This window comes from Asparagus officinalis, chromosome 10, assembly GCF_001876935.1.
Source record: "Asparagus officinalis chromosome 10, Aspof.V1, whole genome shotgun sequence".
NCBI lineage: Eukaryota > Viridiplantae > Streptophyta > Magnoliopsida > Asparagales > Asparagaceae > Asparagus > Asparagus officinalis.
The window spans coordinates 60,701,484-60,720,099 of NC_033803.1; the positions used below are offsets into that span (position 1 = coordinate 60,701,484).

At 46.5% G+C, this 18,616-nt stretch overlaps 3 protein-coding genes across 3 annotated transcripts in view; 2 read left to right on the top strand and 1 right to left on the bottom strand.

The window, feature by feature from the left end:
* On the top strand, positions 920 to 2,387 carry LOC109826786 (putative DNA helicase INO80). Its single transcript, XM_020393806.1, is given in 2 exon segments — positions 920 to 1,214; positions 1,216 to 2,387. Coding segments are annotated over 2 exon segments (1,137 nt in total). The 3' UTR covers positions 2,058 to 2,387.
* LOC109826161 (protein TAB2 homolog, chloroplastic) lies at positions 9,288 to 15,213 on the bottom strand. Its single transcript, XM_020393151.1, has 4 exons — positions 15,032 to 15,213; positions 14,770 to 14,941; positions 9,918 to 10,061; positions 9,288 to 9,652 (listed from the first exon to the last, which is right to left on the bottom strand). The coding sequence occupies exons 1-4, from the start codon at positions 15,092 to 15,094 to the stop codon at positions 9,393 to 9,395; spliced, it is 639 nt and encodes a 212-aa protein (XP_020248740.1). The 5' UTR covers positions 15,095 to 15,213; the 3' UTR covers positions 9,288 to 9,392.
* The window catches only part of LOC109826787 (putative SWI/SNF-related matrix-associated actin-dependent regulator of chromatin subfamily A member 3-like 2), a 25,374-nt gene continuing 22,067 nt past the window's right edge, over positions 15,310 to 18,616 (top strand). The window contains exons 1-6 of the mRNA XM_020393807.1: positions 15,310 to 15,535; positions 15,587 to 15,701; positions 15,959 to 16,013; positions 17,601 to 17,849; positions 17,940 to 18,073; positions 18,251 to 18,389. Coding sequence (XP_020249396.1) covers positions 15,310 to 15,535; positions 15,587 to 15,701; positions 15,959 to 16,013; positions 17,601 to 17,849; positions 17,940 to 18,073; positions 18,251 to 18,389 — 918 coding nt within the window. The remainder of the gene's footprint in view (positions 15,536 to 15,586; positions 15,702 to 15,958; positions 16,014 to 17,600; positions 17,850 to 17,939; positions 18,074 to 18,250; positions 18,390 to 18,616) is intronic.

Genomic DNA, 18,616 nt, shown 5'->3' on the forward strand with positions numbered 1-18,616 from the left:
CCCCGCTGCTACGTAACCCCTTAAAACCACGGCGCACCCACAAACTTATTATAACCTTAAGAATTTGCGCAGAGCAGAGCAGAGCAGAGCAGAGACGAGGAGGAGGAGGAGTCGTCTGGACTCACGACTGTACATAGATATGTATACCATCAATCAGTACCACGGAAAGGGGAGCTGCATAAGATTACATTCATAAATCTGAAGCCAATAAAGGCTGCAGCAAGTGAAGCATCGCCATCAACCCCCCTCCCCCTCCTCTATATATATTCTGTAGCCGTTAAAAAGCTGAGCGATCTAGCTATTCGTCTTCCCATTTCCATTCTACGCTTGGTGGGCACGCCCAGATTTATTACGAGTATCCCGGCGATCAACATACGGTAGTGAGCAGGATAGATAGATGGAAGGTGGGAATAATGGAAGAGGAACGCTGCCTTTGGGAATGCGAGGCCTTCAGGAGACGTCACTCCAGCAGCAGCAACACCATCATCTCTCGTCCACCTTTCCATCCCAACACCACGTCGACGGAGCAAAATCCCCTCGGCAGCGCTGACAGCAGGCAGCCTCAGACAAGTGTCTATTCGGGGGCGACGGATGGGAGCTTCCACCCGCTGCGCACCGCCTTATCCCCAGTCGACACACTATCCATGCCCGCAGCAGGATGAAATGGCACGGACAGCATTGGCTTCGACTTCCTCAGTTCATGGCATTGCTGTACTGCGTGCGGCAGTGATGCCACTCCCCGCCTCCCGCCGCCGCCGCTCAGATATACCTCCAACGCAACAGACAATCCATCAAGGCGGACCAACCAGCCTGCCCTGCTCCCCTTGCTCTGGAAAACAACAAGGCCTAAATAAAGCCCACAGGCGGTCGACCATCCAACATCGGCAGGGCTGCTGCTGCCCCAGAAAGAAGCCGGCACATGTGGAGGAAGTCAGTGTCGAGAGCCATGATGGAGAAGGGGTTCTCCGTATCCCCCCAGCAGTGCGAAGACAAGTTCAATGATCTCAATAAGCGCTACAAGAGGGTCAACGAGCTTCTAGGGAAGGGGACAGCATGCAGGGTGGTGGAGAACCAAGGCCTGCTCGATTCCCTGGACCACCTCTCCCCAAAGGCCAGGGAGGAAGCGCGCAAATTACTCAACTCCAAACACCTGTTTTTCCGCGAGATGTGCGCTTACCACAATAGTGGGGCTGCTGCCCATGCGCCTGCAGCCTCTTCAGCCTCAGCCTCAGCCTCAGCCTCATCATCAGCAGCAGGGACAGCATTGTTTCCACCACCCTTCACACCCGCCCCTCAGTTTTCCTGGAGAAGCATTCTTTGTTAGAAAGGAGGGCCGTAGCAGCGGTGGCACGTTAGGCGGGATGGATGAGGAGGAAGATCACGATAACAGTAATAATGGTAACGAGACTGGAGATGACGATAACGAGGAAGTAGAAGATGATGAAGACGATGATGATAATGATTATGATTATGACGACGATGAGGATGATGGTGTCCAGAATCAAAGAACCAAACACCACCACCACCACCAGCAGCAGCAGAACCAAGGAGGCATCGATAACAAGAGTGAATCAAAAATGGCGAGTGCGACTTGTATGTCATTGCGGATGAGATCCCTCTCAACATCCCCCCCTCTCTCACTGTCCCTGACATCATCATCACCTCCGGTGGCAATGGAACAGCTGAGATCGGATCTGATGGGATCCTTGGCCAGCTTGGGTGGGGAGCAAGAGCAGAGGCAATGGCTAAAGAGGAAGGCTGCAGAGCTGGAAGAGCAGCGTATGGGATATCAAAGCCGAGCCTTGGAACTTGAGCGACAGCGATTCAAATGGCTTCGCTTTAGCAGCAACAAGGAAAGGGAGATGGAACGGATGAAACTCAGCAATGAACGCCGCTGCCTGGAAAACGACCGCATGCTGCTGCTGCTCCGCCAGAAGGAAAAAGAAGTCATCCTCAATACAAATGCTACTGTCACTGCTAATGCCAACAACCCTTCCAACCCCAACCCCCTACAATTTGCTGCTGACCACCTATGTCATCAGAATCTGCTCCTTTAGATTCAGCACTTGTTCATCTCAGATTCCATCACCCAAATGCCAATGGCGCCTTTCAGCACTTTGATCTGTAGTTTAACACAACTTTCTTTTCCTTGCTCTATAATTAACTTGTGTCTTTGCCACCTGAAGTCATGCTGTCCTTGAGAAAGTATGCCTTTCAGCAGTTTGACTTGTAATTTAACATAACGTTCTTTTTCTTTGCTTTATAATTAACTTGTGTTTTGGCCACCTGAAGTTATGCTCTCCTTGAGGAAGTATGCAGACGAAATGATTGTTTTCGGCTCCAATTAAGCAATAGAGATAACTGGTGAAATCAATGAATCAAGGAAAGTGAATGAATGTAATATATAGTAAGTCATTACAGAATTGCTAGAGGCATCTGATGCCGACGTATTCGCCTGTGTTCCACAGCGCCAGGGACACCATAGATTATCTTGGATAGATTTTGCCTATAAGCAATAACCAATTCCGTGAAGTGATGACTATACACACCTTTTACCATTCTTCTCGTCAATTCCCCTTCTCAGAATACACATTACACCAGACAGAAACAAGGAAGGGGGGAAAAATTTGTTTACACAAAATGAACTTTTAAGTACGAATTTGGATCTTCTCCACTAAAAAAAATAATAGTAAAGAAACCACTATTTTTATACTAAAAAATTTGTGATACATTCTAAATCTAACCCTCATTCTACCCCTTACCCCGTGTATTGCACTCATTTCTAATTTGTACTTGAAGAAAAAAATCATAACCGCCTATTAGATAAATGATGGCTGTTTAATAACAGTGACATCTCCACTACTTTTTTTAGTGATGGATAAGATCCGAATCCTTTTAACTATTTCCAGGTAACATTACGGTCAAAGAAGAGAAAACTTTCCAACCAGGCTACCTATCTAACAAAAATATATAAAAAAACTATGATAGTATTGCTAATACCCTACAGAAACCTATTAAACCTGAAAACGATAAGGGAACAGGAAAAATGTAATTGTATATCTTTTGTTACTGTTAGAGAACAAAAGAACAGTAATGTTGGAGATTTCAGTCTCCCTGCCTACTACAATATGCGCAACTCGGAAACCGACCACAATTAACAAGATAGAAAATAACTACAATCAAGAAGAAAAGAACACGAGATTTACGTGGTTTGGTCAACCAACTTCTACCTACGTTCACGGGCAACAATACGAGTAATCCACTATGTATCAGGGAAAACTACAAGAGGAACCACTCAACTCTCGTCTCTCAATCTCTCAACCTCACATACATAATCAACTAACCACTCAACTCTCGTCTCTCAATCTCTCAACCTCACATACATAATCAACTTTCATATTCTCTCCAAAGTCCACTCCTTGTAATCTTTTGCAATCTCTCAACCTCACATACATAATCAACTTTCATATTCTCTCCAAAGTCCACTCCTTGTAATCTTTTGAACGGATAAAAGATCACGAAAGACTCGCCTCTCGCACAATATTCTTGAATCAGGCTACGCCCTCTGCTAACCTAGATTACAAGAATATTGGCTCTCTCTCTACTACATCTTCTATCTACTCTCTTCTTCTTTTTTCCCTCAACCAATACAAGAATATATATAGGGAAACCAAACCTTATCTCTAGCCTAACTTCCTAATTAGAATAGAATTAAAACTCCTAATCATGATAAAACTCAAACTCCTAATCATGATATAACCCAAACTCCTAATCATGATAGATCTCTAATCCTATCTAATTCTCGTGAAGTTATACAAATAATCTAAGAAAAAATCCCAACAATTTCCACCTTGGATTTGATTTCCAAACTCCTTTGAAGATATATCATCATCGTCTTGAAACTTTGCCTCTCCCGTTAGAGCCTTCTATTTCTTTCGCATTCCAAATTGTAGCACCTGCACTCCAACTGGGACGTCCCAGAGCCTCGCTATCATCTGCTTCGTCGTGGCGCCTTCACCTCTCTTATGTACACCAAAAGATCTTCGCCACCTCTAACATTAGAAGTAAATCAACCATGCTTCTCCTCCCAAACCGAGCTTCACAATAGCCTTCACCCACTTGCTGTCCTCGTGCTCCACCTGCATCGCTCGTCTCGAATCATATCGGTGCACCTCTCCTACTCCACACTACGAGCCAGATGCCTCTATCTCCTCCATCACTTACATTGGACTGATTATGAACGCTCATCATCTTCAAGTCCAATGCCACCATCTCCATTATCCTATGTGTCACTCGGTCGTGCCCACTTACAAGCTCCACCTAATCTGACACTATTCTCCTCCAGTCTGCACACCAACCAACTCATGCTCATTATCTGCCATCAGATTTGTCTTTGCCATTAAATAGCACAATATCAAACTTCGGACCCGAAGAAGTCATCATTCCCTAATCAAAATTCAAATCAGCCACTGTAGATTTTGAATTTGATGAAACTGATGCCAAAAACGAATTCAGCACGTCAAAAAACCTAGGAACGACTCCTGGATCACTAAAATCCGCCTCCAAATCATCGATAAAAAGACAAGTCAATCTCAACCGTCGGATCTGCATGAACAGTGACCGCCGCGTCTCTGATACGTCTTTGATACAGTATCGCCGCTACAGTAATATTTTTTTTCTTAATTCTTGAAACACCGATCTTTAATCTTGCACGACGTCGTCTTCTCTCTTGTGAACTCGCTCCCGGATCCATCAACTGTTGCGCCTCGAGAAACCAAAACAATCGCCGGGAAAGATAAAGAACCAACCAAAATCAATAGCACAAACAATCAAACACCAGATTTTACGTGGTTCGGCAAGATGTCTACGTCCACGGGGTAAGGAGGGGGGAGTTTTCACTATTAGAAATCAAGAGGAACAAACTAGGGTTACAAATCTCTCATAAACCCTCAACAATCAACTCTCAAACTCTCCAATTGCTCCTAGAATAGAAGCCCAAAGAAAACTCTCTCAATCTGCTCAAATTCGTCCTTGCTCTTTACCCTAAAAAACACCCAATGGGTATTTATACAAATCCAAAACAAAACGGGTCTGAAAATAGACCCAACCCATAACCGCAGCGGCGATCGACCGGTGCGGTCGACCGCCCTCCATCCAGCAGCGAGCCCAAAGATCCAGAGAGTTCGGCGGTCGCCCGACCCGGTCGACCGACCCGGTCGACCGACCCGGTCGACCGACCCGGTCGACCGCTTTCTGATATATCGCAGAAACCTGATTTTTTTGACTCTACACCAAATGCCTCACTTGATGAGACCCAAATGGGAGTGCGAACACTCACCCCAAATGTCGATGTCGCTCACCAAATCGGCTGTATCATAAAGACTGCCTACGTATCCTCTTCCCAAGGAATCAAGCCTTCACGTAGTTCACCTAATGGCCTCCAAAGGCCCTCAATCCAATCTGCGGCTGATAGCATCATAAACGACCCCAATCTGAAAAACAGTCCAACACCTCCACCTGAGATGAAACAATGGTCGTATCCAAAACATATCCATCAGCTGCATCCAAATCAACTACCTCATCATCTGCACTCATAAATAAATGACTCCCACGCTGTGCCACCTCAGCTGGAATCCCAACCAATGCAGAATAACCTGGAGTATGTGGGAAAATCCCCACCCAATGTGGAGTAACATCAACCTCCACCCGCTGCGATATCCCTCTGACCTGATCAATACTCTCCACCTGCCGAGAGTCCAAAGTGACAAACCTGCTCAGACCAAACTCAGAAGCTCCCAACTGATAGCCGAATGAACTCCTGAATCCCAACTGCGCAATCGGATCCAACCTCACATTAACGATGTGACCAAGTGCTGGGTAGCCAAATATCTGACGCCGACCAAAATCTGAAACAGCTCCACCTGATCTAACAACTCTATACGCAGCAGTCGGCAACCTCATAAAGATAGCCCAATCGTGTCGAAGCCCGAATATCAGATCCACTGCTCGACAACCAATACCGATCCTCCTCCAGAAAAGAACGGCTCACTAAATCTGCCATCTCATCACGTCGCCCCACTGTCTCCTCTACTCTCACCAATGCAAGAAAGGACCCCTACTAGAACAAGTACGACTGGTAACCTTTCTGCCCATACACCTCCTCCAACTGTTGCGGACTACTAGGGCTTTATACCAACGAGACTTGGTTGCAACCCAAATATGCCTAGTACAATCCCCAACATAGGAAACAAAATAACGGTTACCTCCCGATGATGCCTCCTTGGAAAGCCCCCCAATGCCTGACTGAACACCTCCAATAAGACCTCTCGATCGATGGATAGAAGTGCTGAACTCCACCTCGGTCTTCTCGCTCATACCAATGTGCTCACAGGACTTCAATCTGCAGGTCATAGCACTCCTCAACAATCTGTGCACAGTATAACCAATAATATATCCCAGCACCAAATAATGCCACAGTCTAGCCATAGACACAATTATGGACCCCGATGTGACCTTCAAGCGAGAATCCGCCAAGATCACCCTATAGCCTGATGCCTCCAATACCCCAAGTGAAATGATGTTCTTCCTCAGTTGAGGAACGAACCTCACATCAGCCAACTCCCGGATCATCCCGTCACTCATCCGAATCCGAACGGTACCAATACCACCAATAGGGCATCTGTGATCATTACCCATGAGAACAGCATCCCCTCTTTCCAACTCCTGAAAGCTGGAGAACCAATCCCTTCTAGGGCATATGTGGTAAGTAGCACCAGAATCCAACATCCACTCGGTGGAGTCGGCAACATCAACTGACGGAAGAGCTGGGCACGAATAGCCCGAAGAATCTGAATCTGAAACATCGCCACTAGCCTTGGCAATATTCACCTCTGAAGCTTGAATAACTTTCCCTTTATTCTTCACAGCTTGCAATTTTGGGCATTCAGCTTTCCAATGTCCATCCTCTCTACAAAAGGCACACTGATTCCTACCAACTGCAGGATGCCCCCTCTAGACTGCGACCTTCTTCCACGGTTTGGACTTCTAGCTCTTGCAACCAATGCACCAGCAACCGGCTCGATAGAAATCTCCTTGTCCTTCTTTCGAAGTTGATAGTTCACAAGGGCTGCGGTGACCTCACTATACGAAAGTGATGCCTTTCCATTAATAAGAGTGAGGACGAAGGTCTCATATTCCTCGTCGGGCAATGAACTCAATAACAACAATGCCTTGTCCTCGTCTTCAACAATGACATCTACATTCGCCAAATCTGCAAGTAGCTTCGTGTAGTGGTTCATGTGATCACTAATGGATGTCCCTTTTTTCAATTGGAAGCGATAAAGCCTCCTCTTCAAATGCAAACGATTTTCAACGCTCTTCGTCAAATATTTACCCTCTAGGACCTCCCAAATCTTCTTTGCCGAAGTTTCATTCATCACATCATATTTAAGGTCTTGGGTAAGGCAGGACCTAATCACACCACACGCCGTTCTATTCATTTTATTCCAAACCTTTTCATCAACGTCGGCCGGTTTCCCGTCCAACTCCAATGTATCTTCCAAATTTTGCGCATTTAGCGCATCCGTGACTTCACATCGCCAAAATCCAAAATTATTTGTGCCGTTGAACTTTTCCACATCTATTTTCATAGAATGTATATTCAAACTTTGGACGACCTTCACACCAGAAGAACCCTCCCCACTTTTATCTTTTTCAGCCATATATCTCAAAGCACCACCAAACCAATGCGGAAACAAACGAGAAATAGATCCAAATTGAAAAAAGACGAGATTTTTACTGAAAAGATCTCACCTTTATCACCAAACGAAGCCCTAGATGAACTTCCAAAGCGATCTACTCTTCCAAAATAGCCCAAGCGTAGCCCGAAGCTCTGATACCAATTGTTGCGCCTCGAGAAACCAAAACAATCGCCGAGAAAGATAAAGAACCAACCAAAATCAATAACACAAACAATCAAACACCAGATTTTACGTGGTTCGGCAAGATGCCTACGTCCACGGGGCAAGGAGGGGGGAGTTTTCACTATTAGAAACAAGAGGATACAACTAGGGTTACAAATCATCTCATAAAACCCGCCAACAATCAACTCTCAATCTCTCCAATTGCTCCTAGAATAGAAGCCAAAGAAAACTCTCTCAATCTGCTCAAATATCGTCCTTGCTCTTTACCCTAAAAAACACCCAATGAGTATTTATACAAATCCAAAACGAAACGGGTCTGAAAACAGACCCACCCATAAACCGCAGCGGCGTCGACCGTGCGGTCGACCGCAGATCCATCGCGGTCGCCGGCGGTCGACCGCGCCTCCATCCAGCAGCGAGCCAAAGATCCAGAGAGTTCAGGCGTCGACCGACCCGGTCGACCGACCACCGAGCAGAAACTTCTGCGGTCGACCGGACCGGTCGACCGCCACCAATGCTGAAGCCCAGTGAACAATGTGCACGAATGCGGTCGACCGGACCGGTCGACCGCCACCCAGTTTGCCTAAATCTTAACCTGTCAACCTCTACTGCTAGTTCCACATCAACATAGCTCTGATACTACTTGTTAGAGATTTCAATCTCCCCACCTACTACAATATGCGTAACTCGGAAGCCGACCACAATCAACAATATAGAAAATAACTACAATCAAGAAGAAAAGAACACCGAGATTTACGTGGTTCGGTCGACCAACTTCGATCTACGTCCACGGGCAACAATACGAGTAATCCACTATGTACCAGGGAGAACTACAAGAGGAACCACTCAACTATCGTTTCTCAATCTCTAAACCTCACATACATAATCAACTTTCATATTCTCTCCAAAGCCCACTCATTGTAATCTTTTGAACGGATAAAGATCACGAAACCCTCGCCTCTCGCACAATATTCTTGAATCAGGCTACACCCTCTGCTAACCTAGATTACAAGAATATTGGCTCTCTCTCTCTACTACATCTTCTATTTACTCTCTTCTTCTTCTTTTTTTCCTCAACCAATACAAGAATATATATAGGGAAACTAAGCCCTATCTCTAGCCTAACTTCCTAATTAGAATAGAATTAAAACTCCTAATCATGATGAAACCCAAACTCCTAATCATGATAGAACACAAACTCCTAATCATGATAGATCTCTAATCCTATCTAATTCTCATGAAGTTATACAAAGAATCAAAGATAATTTACTTGTGGAGAGGCACTTTTCATAAAAGGAGCCTGCATAGTAGGATACATATATGAGAATTCGCAGATTTTAGATCTCGCATGATTATGCTCACGTATTGGCCTTGACAGAAGTCCTTTTGATTATGTTGTGAGTAACATCGAAGCAAATTTCTGTTGCGGTAAATATATTCATGGATGTCGGAATAACATACATAAATAAATTATACAGGTGGTGGGGGCAAGTCCAATAAAATCCAAAACCCAACACAATCATCCGACTCTAAACTTTCTTGGATAGCAAGAAAATGCAAACCTCCACACGTCTTCTTTGCAGCTTCCCAGGCTTCAGCCTCCAGTGTTGTTGCTGCATTTTTCTTGTAGGTAGCATAGATATACCTGGTAGACACTCCAACCGATAGAATCAAGGAAGCCCGGTTCACATCTACTTCAACAGAACAGACCTCCAAACCGTTCATCCAAGCTAAAACGACAGCAATTTTTAAAAAAAGTGAACAACTCATCTGAAGGTGGGTTTTAACCGAAGCAGCTAAAACAGCATGACAGGGAAAAAAAACATGCATCTAATTACCTAACAAAGATGCCTATGAGGTATTTACCCACAGCTATAATATGTTCATGTCATTTTGCTATCCGACTGCAAAAATATGCGTCGTAGATTTTCTGTACGTCTCGTTCAAGTTTGGAACAATTCAAACATGTAACTAGCAGAAGAAAAACAAAAGTACCTGCCAATGGTTTAGCACGTGATGATGCAACCGCAAGGCCAGGGATTAAAGTGTTATCTTCAATTTCAATGCCAAGAAGATCTAAATCGAGGCTCCCACCAAAGGCATATCTTGTTTTAAATGATGAGGCTTCCTCCTGCACAACTGAAAATTGGAAAGTATGGTTACTTTGGTTTGAAACACCAATAAAAGGGAGTATTAGAAAATTGGAATGTATAACTCAATGACCAGAAATTGCAACTTATTTCGTCTTGCTCATATTGAATGTTCTCCAAATGGATCTTTAGCAGCAAGTATTTGTAGTTCCTATTTCGGGTATACATGCACTTTTGGTGCCCCGCAAGGTGCCTCCAGTTTTTGCTGAAGCACACTTGTCGCTCTAGGTCCTTATTATGGCAGGCATGTGATGATAGGTCATTTTATCTATTCTTCTTTCCTCTATCTGAAGGTAGAAGAATATTTGATGATTGTTCTTTTTTTTGTTTATTAGGGCCAACTCATTAATCCTTTGTTGCATTGGATTATAACCACATAATATTAATAGCTAAGTTAGGTGTCCAAAACTGCAGCATATCAACTACTAACCCTACCGGATCAATGCCAAGCTCCATTTTTCTATGGTTCCTTGCTCAGCAATTTGGGGGTTGACATGCAGGAATATGAAGCAAGTCTTTTCATGGAGCCTCGTGCTCCATGATTGAGCCCCCCATTCTAGCGTCTAAAATACTAGCTTGTGAAAAAATATGGTGGACGTGAAATCGTTTTTTTTTTAAGGCATGACAGAGACGTGAGGCCAAACTACAATTGACGGTGGGTGCATTGTTGTGCCTCGAGAATCCAAACCAATCGCCGAGAAAAGATAAACCAACACACCAAATCAATAGCACAAACAATCAAACACCAGTTTTACGTGGTTCGGCAAGATGCCTACGTCCACGGGGCAAGGAGTGGGGAGTTTTCACTATTAGAAATCAAGAGGAACAAACTAAGGTTACAATCTCTCACCAAAAACCCACAACAACTCACTCTTGATCTCTCCAAATGCTCCTAGAATAGAAGCCCAAAGAAAACCCCTTTCAACAGCTCAAAACCCTTGCCTTACAAACCCTAAAATCGTGTTTGAGTATTTATAGAAAACTCAAACGAAATGGGTCTGGAAAACATATCCAGACTCAACCCGCTTTGGCGGTCGACCGGACCGGTCGACCGGACCGGTCGACCGGCCCGGTCGACCGCCCTCCTTCCAGCAACATTCCCAGAATCCAGAGAGATTGGCGGTCGACCGGCCCGGTCGACCGCTACCATCTTCGGTCGACCGGTCCGGTCGACCGCCACCAATGCTGAAGCACAGTGAACAATGTGCACGAATGCGGTCGACCGGGCCGGTCGACCGCCACCCTGTTAGCCTGAATCTGAACTCTGTTGCTAGTTTCACATCTCATTCACCCTAGATCTTAGGATCAACCTGATTTATAGGGTAGAATCCCGAATACAAAAGAGCTCCTAAAGAAACCAGGTCCTAAACTAACCCAAATTGGGTTTTAACCCAGTTCGGACCAAGAACCGCCAGCAGCGACTCCGGCCAATGACCGCCGGCAACGCCAGGCTAAATTCCGGGGGCTGTTTGTAGCTTCTTTTTTGTTGTTTTGCTGCTGTTTAGACCTCCAAATCCCCACCCAATGTGGAGTAGCATCAACCTCCACCTGCTGCGATATCCCTCTGACCTGATCAATACTCTCCACCTGCCGAGAGTCCAAAGTGACAAACCTGCTCAGACCAAACTCAGAAGCTCCCCACTGATAGCCGAGCGAGCCTCTGAATCCCAGGGATCCAATCTCACATTTACGATGTGACCAAATACTGGGTAGCCAAATATCCGACGCTGACCAAAATCTGAAACAGCTCCACCAGATCTAACAACTCTATACGCAGCAGTCGGTAATCTCATAAGATGACCCAAATCTGTCGAAGCCTGAATACCAGATCCACTGCTCGACAACCAATGCCGATCCTCCTCCAGAAAAGAACGACTCACTAAGTCTGCCATCTCATCACGTCGCCCCACTGTCTCCTCTCCTCTGAAGTGTCTCCAAATGCCATGAGATCGGCACCAATGCAAGAAAGGACTCCTACTAGAACAAGTACGACTGGTAACCTTTCTGCCCATACACCTCCTCCAACTATTGCGGACTACTAGGTCTTTATACCAAAGGGACTTAGTTGCAACCCAAATATGCCTAGTACAATCCCCAACATAGGAAACAAAATAACGATTACCTCCCGATGATGCCTCCTCGGAAAGCCCCCCAATGCCTGACTGAACACCTCCAATAAGACCCCTCGATCGATGGATAGAAGTGCTGAACTCCACATCGGTCTTCTCGCTCATACCAATGTGCTCACAGGACTTCGATCTGCAGGTCATAGCACTCCTCAACAATCTGTGCACGGTATAACCAATAATATATCCCAGCACCAAATAATGCCACAGTCTAGCCATAGAAATAGTCAGCGCCCTATCAACTACCGTGCTCCCAAGCAGATAAAACAAGTTACTCCGTCTGACTCCCTTCATCACAATCATGGACCCCGATGTGACCTTCAAGCCAGAATCCGCCAAGGTCACCCTATAGCCTGATGCCTACAATACCCCAAGTGAAATGATGTTCTTCCTCAGTTGAGGAACGAACCTCACATCAGCCAACTCCCGGATCATCCCGTCACTCATCCGAATCCGAACGGTACCAATACCACCAATAGGGCATCTGTGATCATTACCCATGAGAACAGCATCCCCTCTTTCCAACTCCTGAAAACTGAAGAACCAATCTCTTCTAGGGCATATGTGGTAAGTAGCACCAGAATCCAACATCCACTCGGTGGAGTCGGCAACATCAACTGACGGAAGAGCTGGGCACGAATAGCCCGAAGAATCTGAATCTGAAACATCGCCACTAGCCTTGGCAATATTCACCTCTGAAGCTTGAATAACTTTCCCTTTATTCTTCACGGCTTGCAATTTTGGGCATTCGGCTTTCCAATGTCCATCCTCTTTACAAAAGACACACTGATTCCTACCAACTGCAGGATGCCCCCCTCTAGACTGCGATCTCCTCCCACGGTTTGAACTTCTAGCTCTTGCAACCAATGCCCCCGCAACCAGCTCAATGGAAGTCTCCTTGTCCTTCTTTCGAAGTTGATAGTTCACAAGGGCTGCGGTGACCTCACTATACGAAAGAGATGCCTTCCCATTAATAAGAGTGAGGACGAAGGTCTCATATTCCTCGTCGGGCAAGGAACTCAATAACAACAATGCTTTATCCTCATCTTCAACAATGACATCTACGTTCGCCAAATCTGCAAGTAGCTTCGTGTAGTGGTTCATGTGATCACTAATGGATGTCCCCTTCTTCAATTGGAAGCGATAAAGCCTCCTCTTCAAATGCAAACGATTTTTGACGCTCTTCGTCAAATATTTGCCCTCTAGGACCTCCCAAATCTTCTTTGCCGAAGTTTCATTCATCACATCATATTTAAGGTCTTGGGTAAGGCAAGACCTAATCACACCACACGCCGTTCTATTCATCTTATTCCAAACCTTTTCATCAATGCCGGCCGGTTTCTCGTCCAACTCCAATGTATCTTTCAAATTTTGCGCATTTAGCGCATCCATAACTTCACATCACCAAAGTCCAAAATTATTTGTGCCGTTGAACTTTTCCACATCTATTTTCATAGAATGTATATTAAAACTTTGGACGGCCTTCACTAGAAGAACCCTCCCCACTTTTATCTTTTCCGGACATAATCTCAAAGCACCCAATAAACAATTGCGAAACAAATAGGAAATAGATCCAACTTGAAGAAGATAGAAACTTTACCACAAAGATCCCACATTTATCACCAATCGAAGCTCTAGATGAACTTCTCAACTGATCTACACCTCCAAAAAAGCCCAAGCGTTGCCCGGAGCTCTGATACCACTTGTTGTGCCTCGAGAATCCAAACCAATCGCCGAGAAAAGATAAACCAACACACCAAATCAATAACACAAACAATCAAACACCAGTTTTACGTGGTTCGGCAAGATGCCTACGTCCACGGGGCAAGGAGGGGGGGGTTTTCACTATTAGAAATCAAGATGAACAAACTAGGGTTACAATCTCTCACCAAAAACCCACAACAACTCACTCTTGATCTCTCCAAATGCTCCTAGAATAGAAACCCAAAGAAAACCCCTTTCAACAGCTCAAAACCCTTGCATTACAAACCCTAAAATCGTGTTTGGGTATTTATAGAAAACCCAAACGAAACGGGTCTGGAAAACAGATCCAGACTCAACCCGCTTTGNGCGTCGGTCGACCGCGTCGGTCGACCGCTACCATCTTCGGTCGACCGGTCCGGTCGACCGCCACCAATCCTGAAGCACAGTAAGTGACGTGCACGAAAGCGGTCGACCGGACCGGTCGACCGCCACACTGTCAACTTGAATCCTGAGCTAGAAATCCACTTCTGCTGCCAATTCTACATGCATATGATCCCCAAAGTAAAGGTTTGTGCCTTGAACATCCAAAATCTGACATGTATAATAGTTCAAGGTTGAAGGAGTCCGCAGGAACAGCCTAATTAAAGATCAACGTGACATTTTCACCACCGAGTAGGTTATAGGTGCACCCAGTTCTCTCTCTAATCAGGCTACTAAGCTAATTAAGGAAAACAGACACGGGATGTTAATTCCGTCGTCGGAATGGTTAGTTATCATCAACAATTCCCAAAATTAAGCAGTAGAGTTGAAGTAGGAAAAGTATGGAAGGACGAAGGAAGGAGCGTATGCGGACTAATTAATTAGTACCTGAGAAAGGCAGCTGAACGAAAGCCCATTTCTCGCCGAAAAGGTTTTCAGGAAGTTCGGTTGGGAAGGGGTTATCCAGGGCGAGGAGCGGCTTAGACCCCCGTTGAAAGCCAGGGTGACGTGTGTATACCGTTTGATATCGTTCTTCCAGCCACAGCAGCAGGGACACACACTGCACGCATCACGAGAAAACAATATATAATAACGACGAAGATGGGTTGTAGATGGGAGGTTTAATTAAGAGACGGGTCTGGGTATATACCCGCTTGCTGGGGACGGGTTTGACGCCGAGTTCGCCGCAGGCCTTGGTAATGATGGTCTGCATCTGGGACCTGAAGAAGCGGATCTTTTGGGGCAAGGGAACGCCCAGGGTGTCGGCGACGGAGGCGATGGCGTCCCTGAGGGTGACGCTGTTGATGACGTTGTTGCTGGGAAGCAATTCCTGTTGTATTTCTTGTAAGGGTCTGTCTATATGTGATTCCGTCGCCAGATTCTCTCTCTATGCCCTCCTATTCATTCTCTCTTTTTCCTTTTGTCTGCATGGGGATGTTTGCGGGGCAGCAGAAATCGTGCTTCTTCACTCTGTTTTATTCTCGTGTGCCTCCTCCTCTCCCCGCTCTCTCTGTGTCTAGGAACTGGCTACCCCTTCCTGTCTCTCTCTCTCCTCTCTCACGCGGTTATCTCTTGGCCACTGCTTCCCTCCTCCGCATCGGGGTCGCCCTCGTCGCGCTCGCTCAGCCGAGCCTCAGTCCCCCGGGGTTTTGCGGTGTATACTCTGTCTTTGTGTTGTCTCTTTCTTGATTTTGTCTGTTCCTAGGATTTGGACCGAAGACGAGCGCCTCCTTCCCTCCTTGTCCTCTGCTGAAGCGGCAGGTGGAAGAACCTGACAGGGGAGAAATCCCGCCGCCGGCGGAGGACAATGCTTCAGCCGGGTCGGAGAGAACCTAAAGCGAGACGGTGGCCGCAGCGATAAATACTACTACTATTCTCCTCTCTCTCCTCCTTCCTCTTTTCGGCGTTTTGGTGGCCGGACTCGCTGGTACGCGAACCCAAACCCCGGGAGTTTCTGGAGGCCCGCCCCCCTACGTACCTTCTGCTTATCCGCCTAGTGCAAGAGTCCCCCGGGGCGCGTTTTGCGGTGTATACTCTGTCTTTGTGTTGTCTCTTTCTTGATTTTGTCTGTTCCTAGGATTTGGACCGAAGACGAGCGCCTCCTTCCCTCCTTGTCCTCTGCTGAAGCGGAGGTGCGAAGAACCTGACCAGGGGAGAAATCCCGCCGCCGGCGGAGGACAATCTCAGCCGGGGTCTGAGAGAACCTAAAGCGAGACGGTGGCCGCATGCGATAAATACTACTACTTTCTGCCTGCCCTCTCCTCCTCCTCTTTTCGGCGTTTTGGTGGCCGGACTCGCTGGTCTACGCGAACCCAAACCCCGGAGTTTCTGGAGGCCCGCCCCCCTACGTGACCTCTCTGGCTTATCCGCCAGTGTCGAGAGCCCCCGGGGCGCTACCGCATGTTCGTTGCGAGCACGGAGTTGCGTAGGCGCGCCCCCCGATCTGTATGATGGCCTTTTTGCTATTTTCATGACGGATCAAGTTGTTAAGGTTATTGCTGCTAATTTAGTCTAAGAATCACTATGAAACTGCTATGTAAATCTCCTCACTTATTTGATTTTTATTACGAAATTGTCCGTCCCGTTAATTAATTGTTAGTGTAGCGCGAACTACGAGGACTTTATGAAATTGTGGGAACCTAGTTAGCAATTGCATTTGCCCAAGGATTTGGAAGGAGAAATATTCAAAATGCCAACGGTTGGAAGGGTCTGGCATGCGAAAAAGCCCAACGGTGGAAAAGAAAAGTGGGGAGGAAGCGGTGAAGGATGTAGCAGGCCAAAAGGCACCGCCATCCTCGAGCCGCCCAAAAAAATAAAAAAAAAAAAAAAAAAAAAAAAAAAGGAAGAAAAAGATAAAAGAAAAAAAGACCGCTGCCTCCAACTGCGGTATCTTTACTCTCCGTTTCCCATTCACAGCCCGTAGGGTTTCTTTTTTGGGAGCTGCGCGTGTTTTTGCTCGTTGCATTGATGAGGGGATGGGAATTATAAAGAGGAGAGGAGTCGGATAGCGGTGGGTTGTCCGGATCGTGGTGCGGCGATGGAGTTGGAGGGATGATGGACATCATCCGTGGCCTTCTCACTTGGCCAACAATGCGACGCTGCCGCCCGCCCATCAACATTCTATTTAGACGGGACGCGCACGAGAGCGCCGAGAAAATACCCCTATAAGGCCTCTTCTTCTGTTTCTCCTCCGCTCTAATACTAAGATAATGAACCCGTAGCTGACTGCTGCGCCTATCTCCACAACATACCAAAATCTACAATATGCTCCGAAGAAGGCGGCGGCGGCAATAACAAGCCACCCGAGCGCCTCGCTCCTCCTCCATCCTCTGCCGCTTGTTTCGCTGCCGGAGGAGTACCAGGAGGGCTGATTGGTGGCCTTGTGGGAAGCACAGCGATGGAGTTGAGCGGAGTGATTGCCGAACATCATCCGTGGCTCTCACTGTGGCCAACAAGCGACCGCTTGCCGCCCGCCATCAACATCTTCATATTAGACGGGACGGCACTGATAGCGCCGAGCAAAATACTCCTAATGGCCTCTTCTTCTGTTTCTCCTCCGCTCTAATACTAAGGATAATACCCTAGCTTGACTGCTGCGCCTATCCCACAACACACCAAAATCATCATTCTCCGAAGAAGCGGCGGCGGCAATAACAAGCACCCGACGCCTCGCTCCTCCTCCATCCTCTTGCCCGCTTGTTTCGCTGCCGGCAGGTCAGCGAGGGGTGATTGTGCTTGTGGGGAAGCATCTTGAGTTGGCGGGGCTATCCACCTGCAGAGGGAGGAGGCTTAATCCTGGAGACGGGGTCTCTTTCTCCTTCCCTCCTCTCCCCTCTCACCACCACCAACAACCCACCTCCCCTTCCGCCGCCAAATTCCCTTCAAAACGTCGCTTTTCCTCTGCAGCAGCAGCAGCTTCCTCTTCTTCTGAGATTGTCCGCTTCTCCACACAAGACAACGGCGAGGAGGTTCCCTCTCCTCCTCCTCCCCTGATATTTATCTCTTTTCTCGGATTTTTTCTTCTTTTATTACTGTGCTTTTTTTCCCCTCCTTTGCAGATTGGGCGAATCCCCAACGAGTGGGCTCGCTGCCTTTTGCCCCTCGTGAAAGAAAACAAGGTCAGAATCGATGGCTTTTGCAAATCGGCTCCCCAAGTCCTCGGCATAATGGACACCATTCTCTTGTCTGTCAGGTACGATGATTTCACGCCAACAACGTATTTGTTCCTGCAAACAAACAATTCCCAAATTAATTGTCTCGAAGAGAAATCATCCGGCGTTCCGCATCATAACTTTTATGCACTTTTCTTTTGATTTACTAGCAACAGTTGGATGTTTTCTGATGATCTGTTTGCATGCACGCCTTGCAGCGTTTATATCAACAGTTTAATGTTCTGCGAGCACCACCTGAGATTAGTGAAGCCTACTGCCCCCACAACAATGGATACATCCACTGTCCATCCCCTGCCGACACTCTTCAGACTGCTTGGCCTCATACCCTTCAGAAAGGTAGCTTCTTTCCCTGCAATTTCATTTTACTAGAGCTTTTTATGCACATTTTCTCCTCGTCATAGCGTTTCCATGGCTTGCTTTGTTTCATGTGAATATCCAAAAAAATAGTAACATGATCACTGGTTCCAGTGAGAAAAGGTCAAAGGTCAAGGGGGTTTCGTGAGACAACCCACAGTTGAAGGGGGGTTTTTAAAAAAAAAACAAAGTTCCCGCGTGGGTTTATT

Bases quoted from the DNA above. Each gene is read 5' to 3' on its own strand.
- LOC109826161 (XM_020393151.1), bottom strand. From the start codon at position 15,094: ATGCAGACCATCATTACCAAGGCCTGCGGCGAACTCGGCGTCAAACCC. The intron at 14,942-15,031 runs GTATATACCCAG...TGATGCGTGCAG, and splicing joins AACCCGTCCCCAGCAAGCGG to TGTGTGTCCCTGCTGCTGTG. The intron at 10,062-14,769 runs GTACTAATTAAT...TCCAATTTTCAG, and splicing joins CGTTCAGCTGCCTTTCTCAG to TTGTGCAGGAGGAAGCCTCA.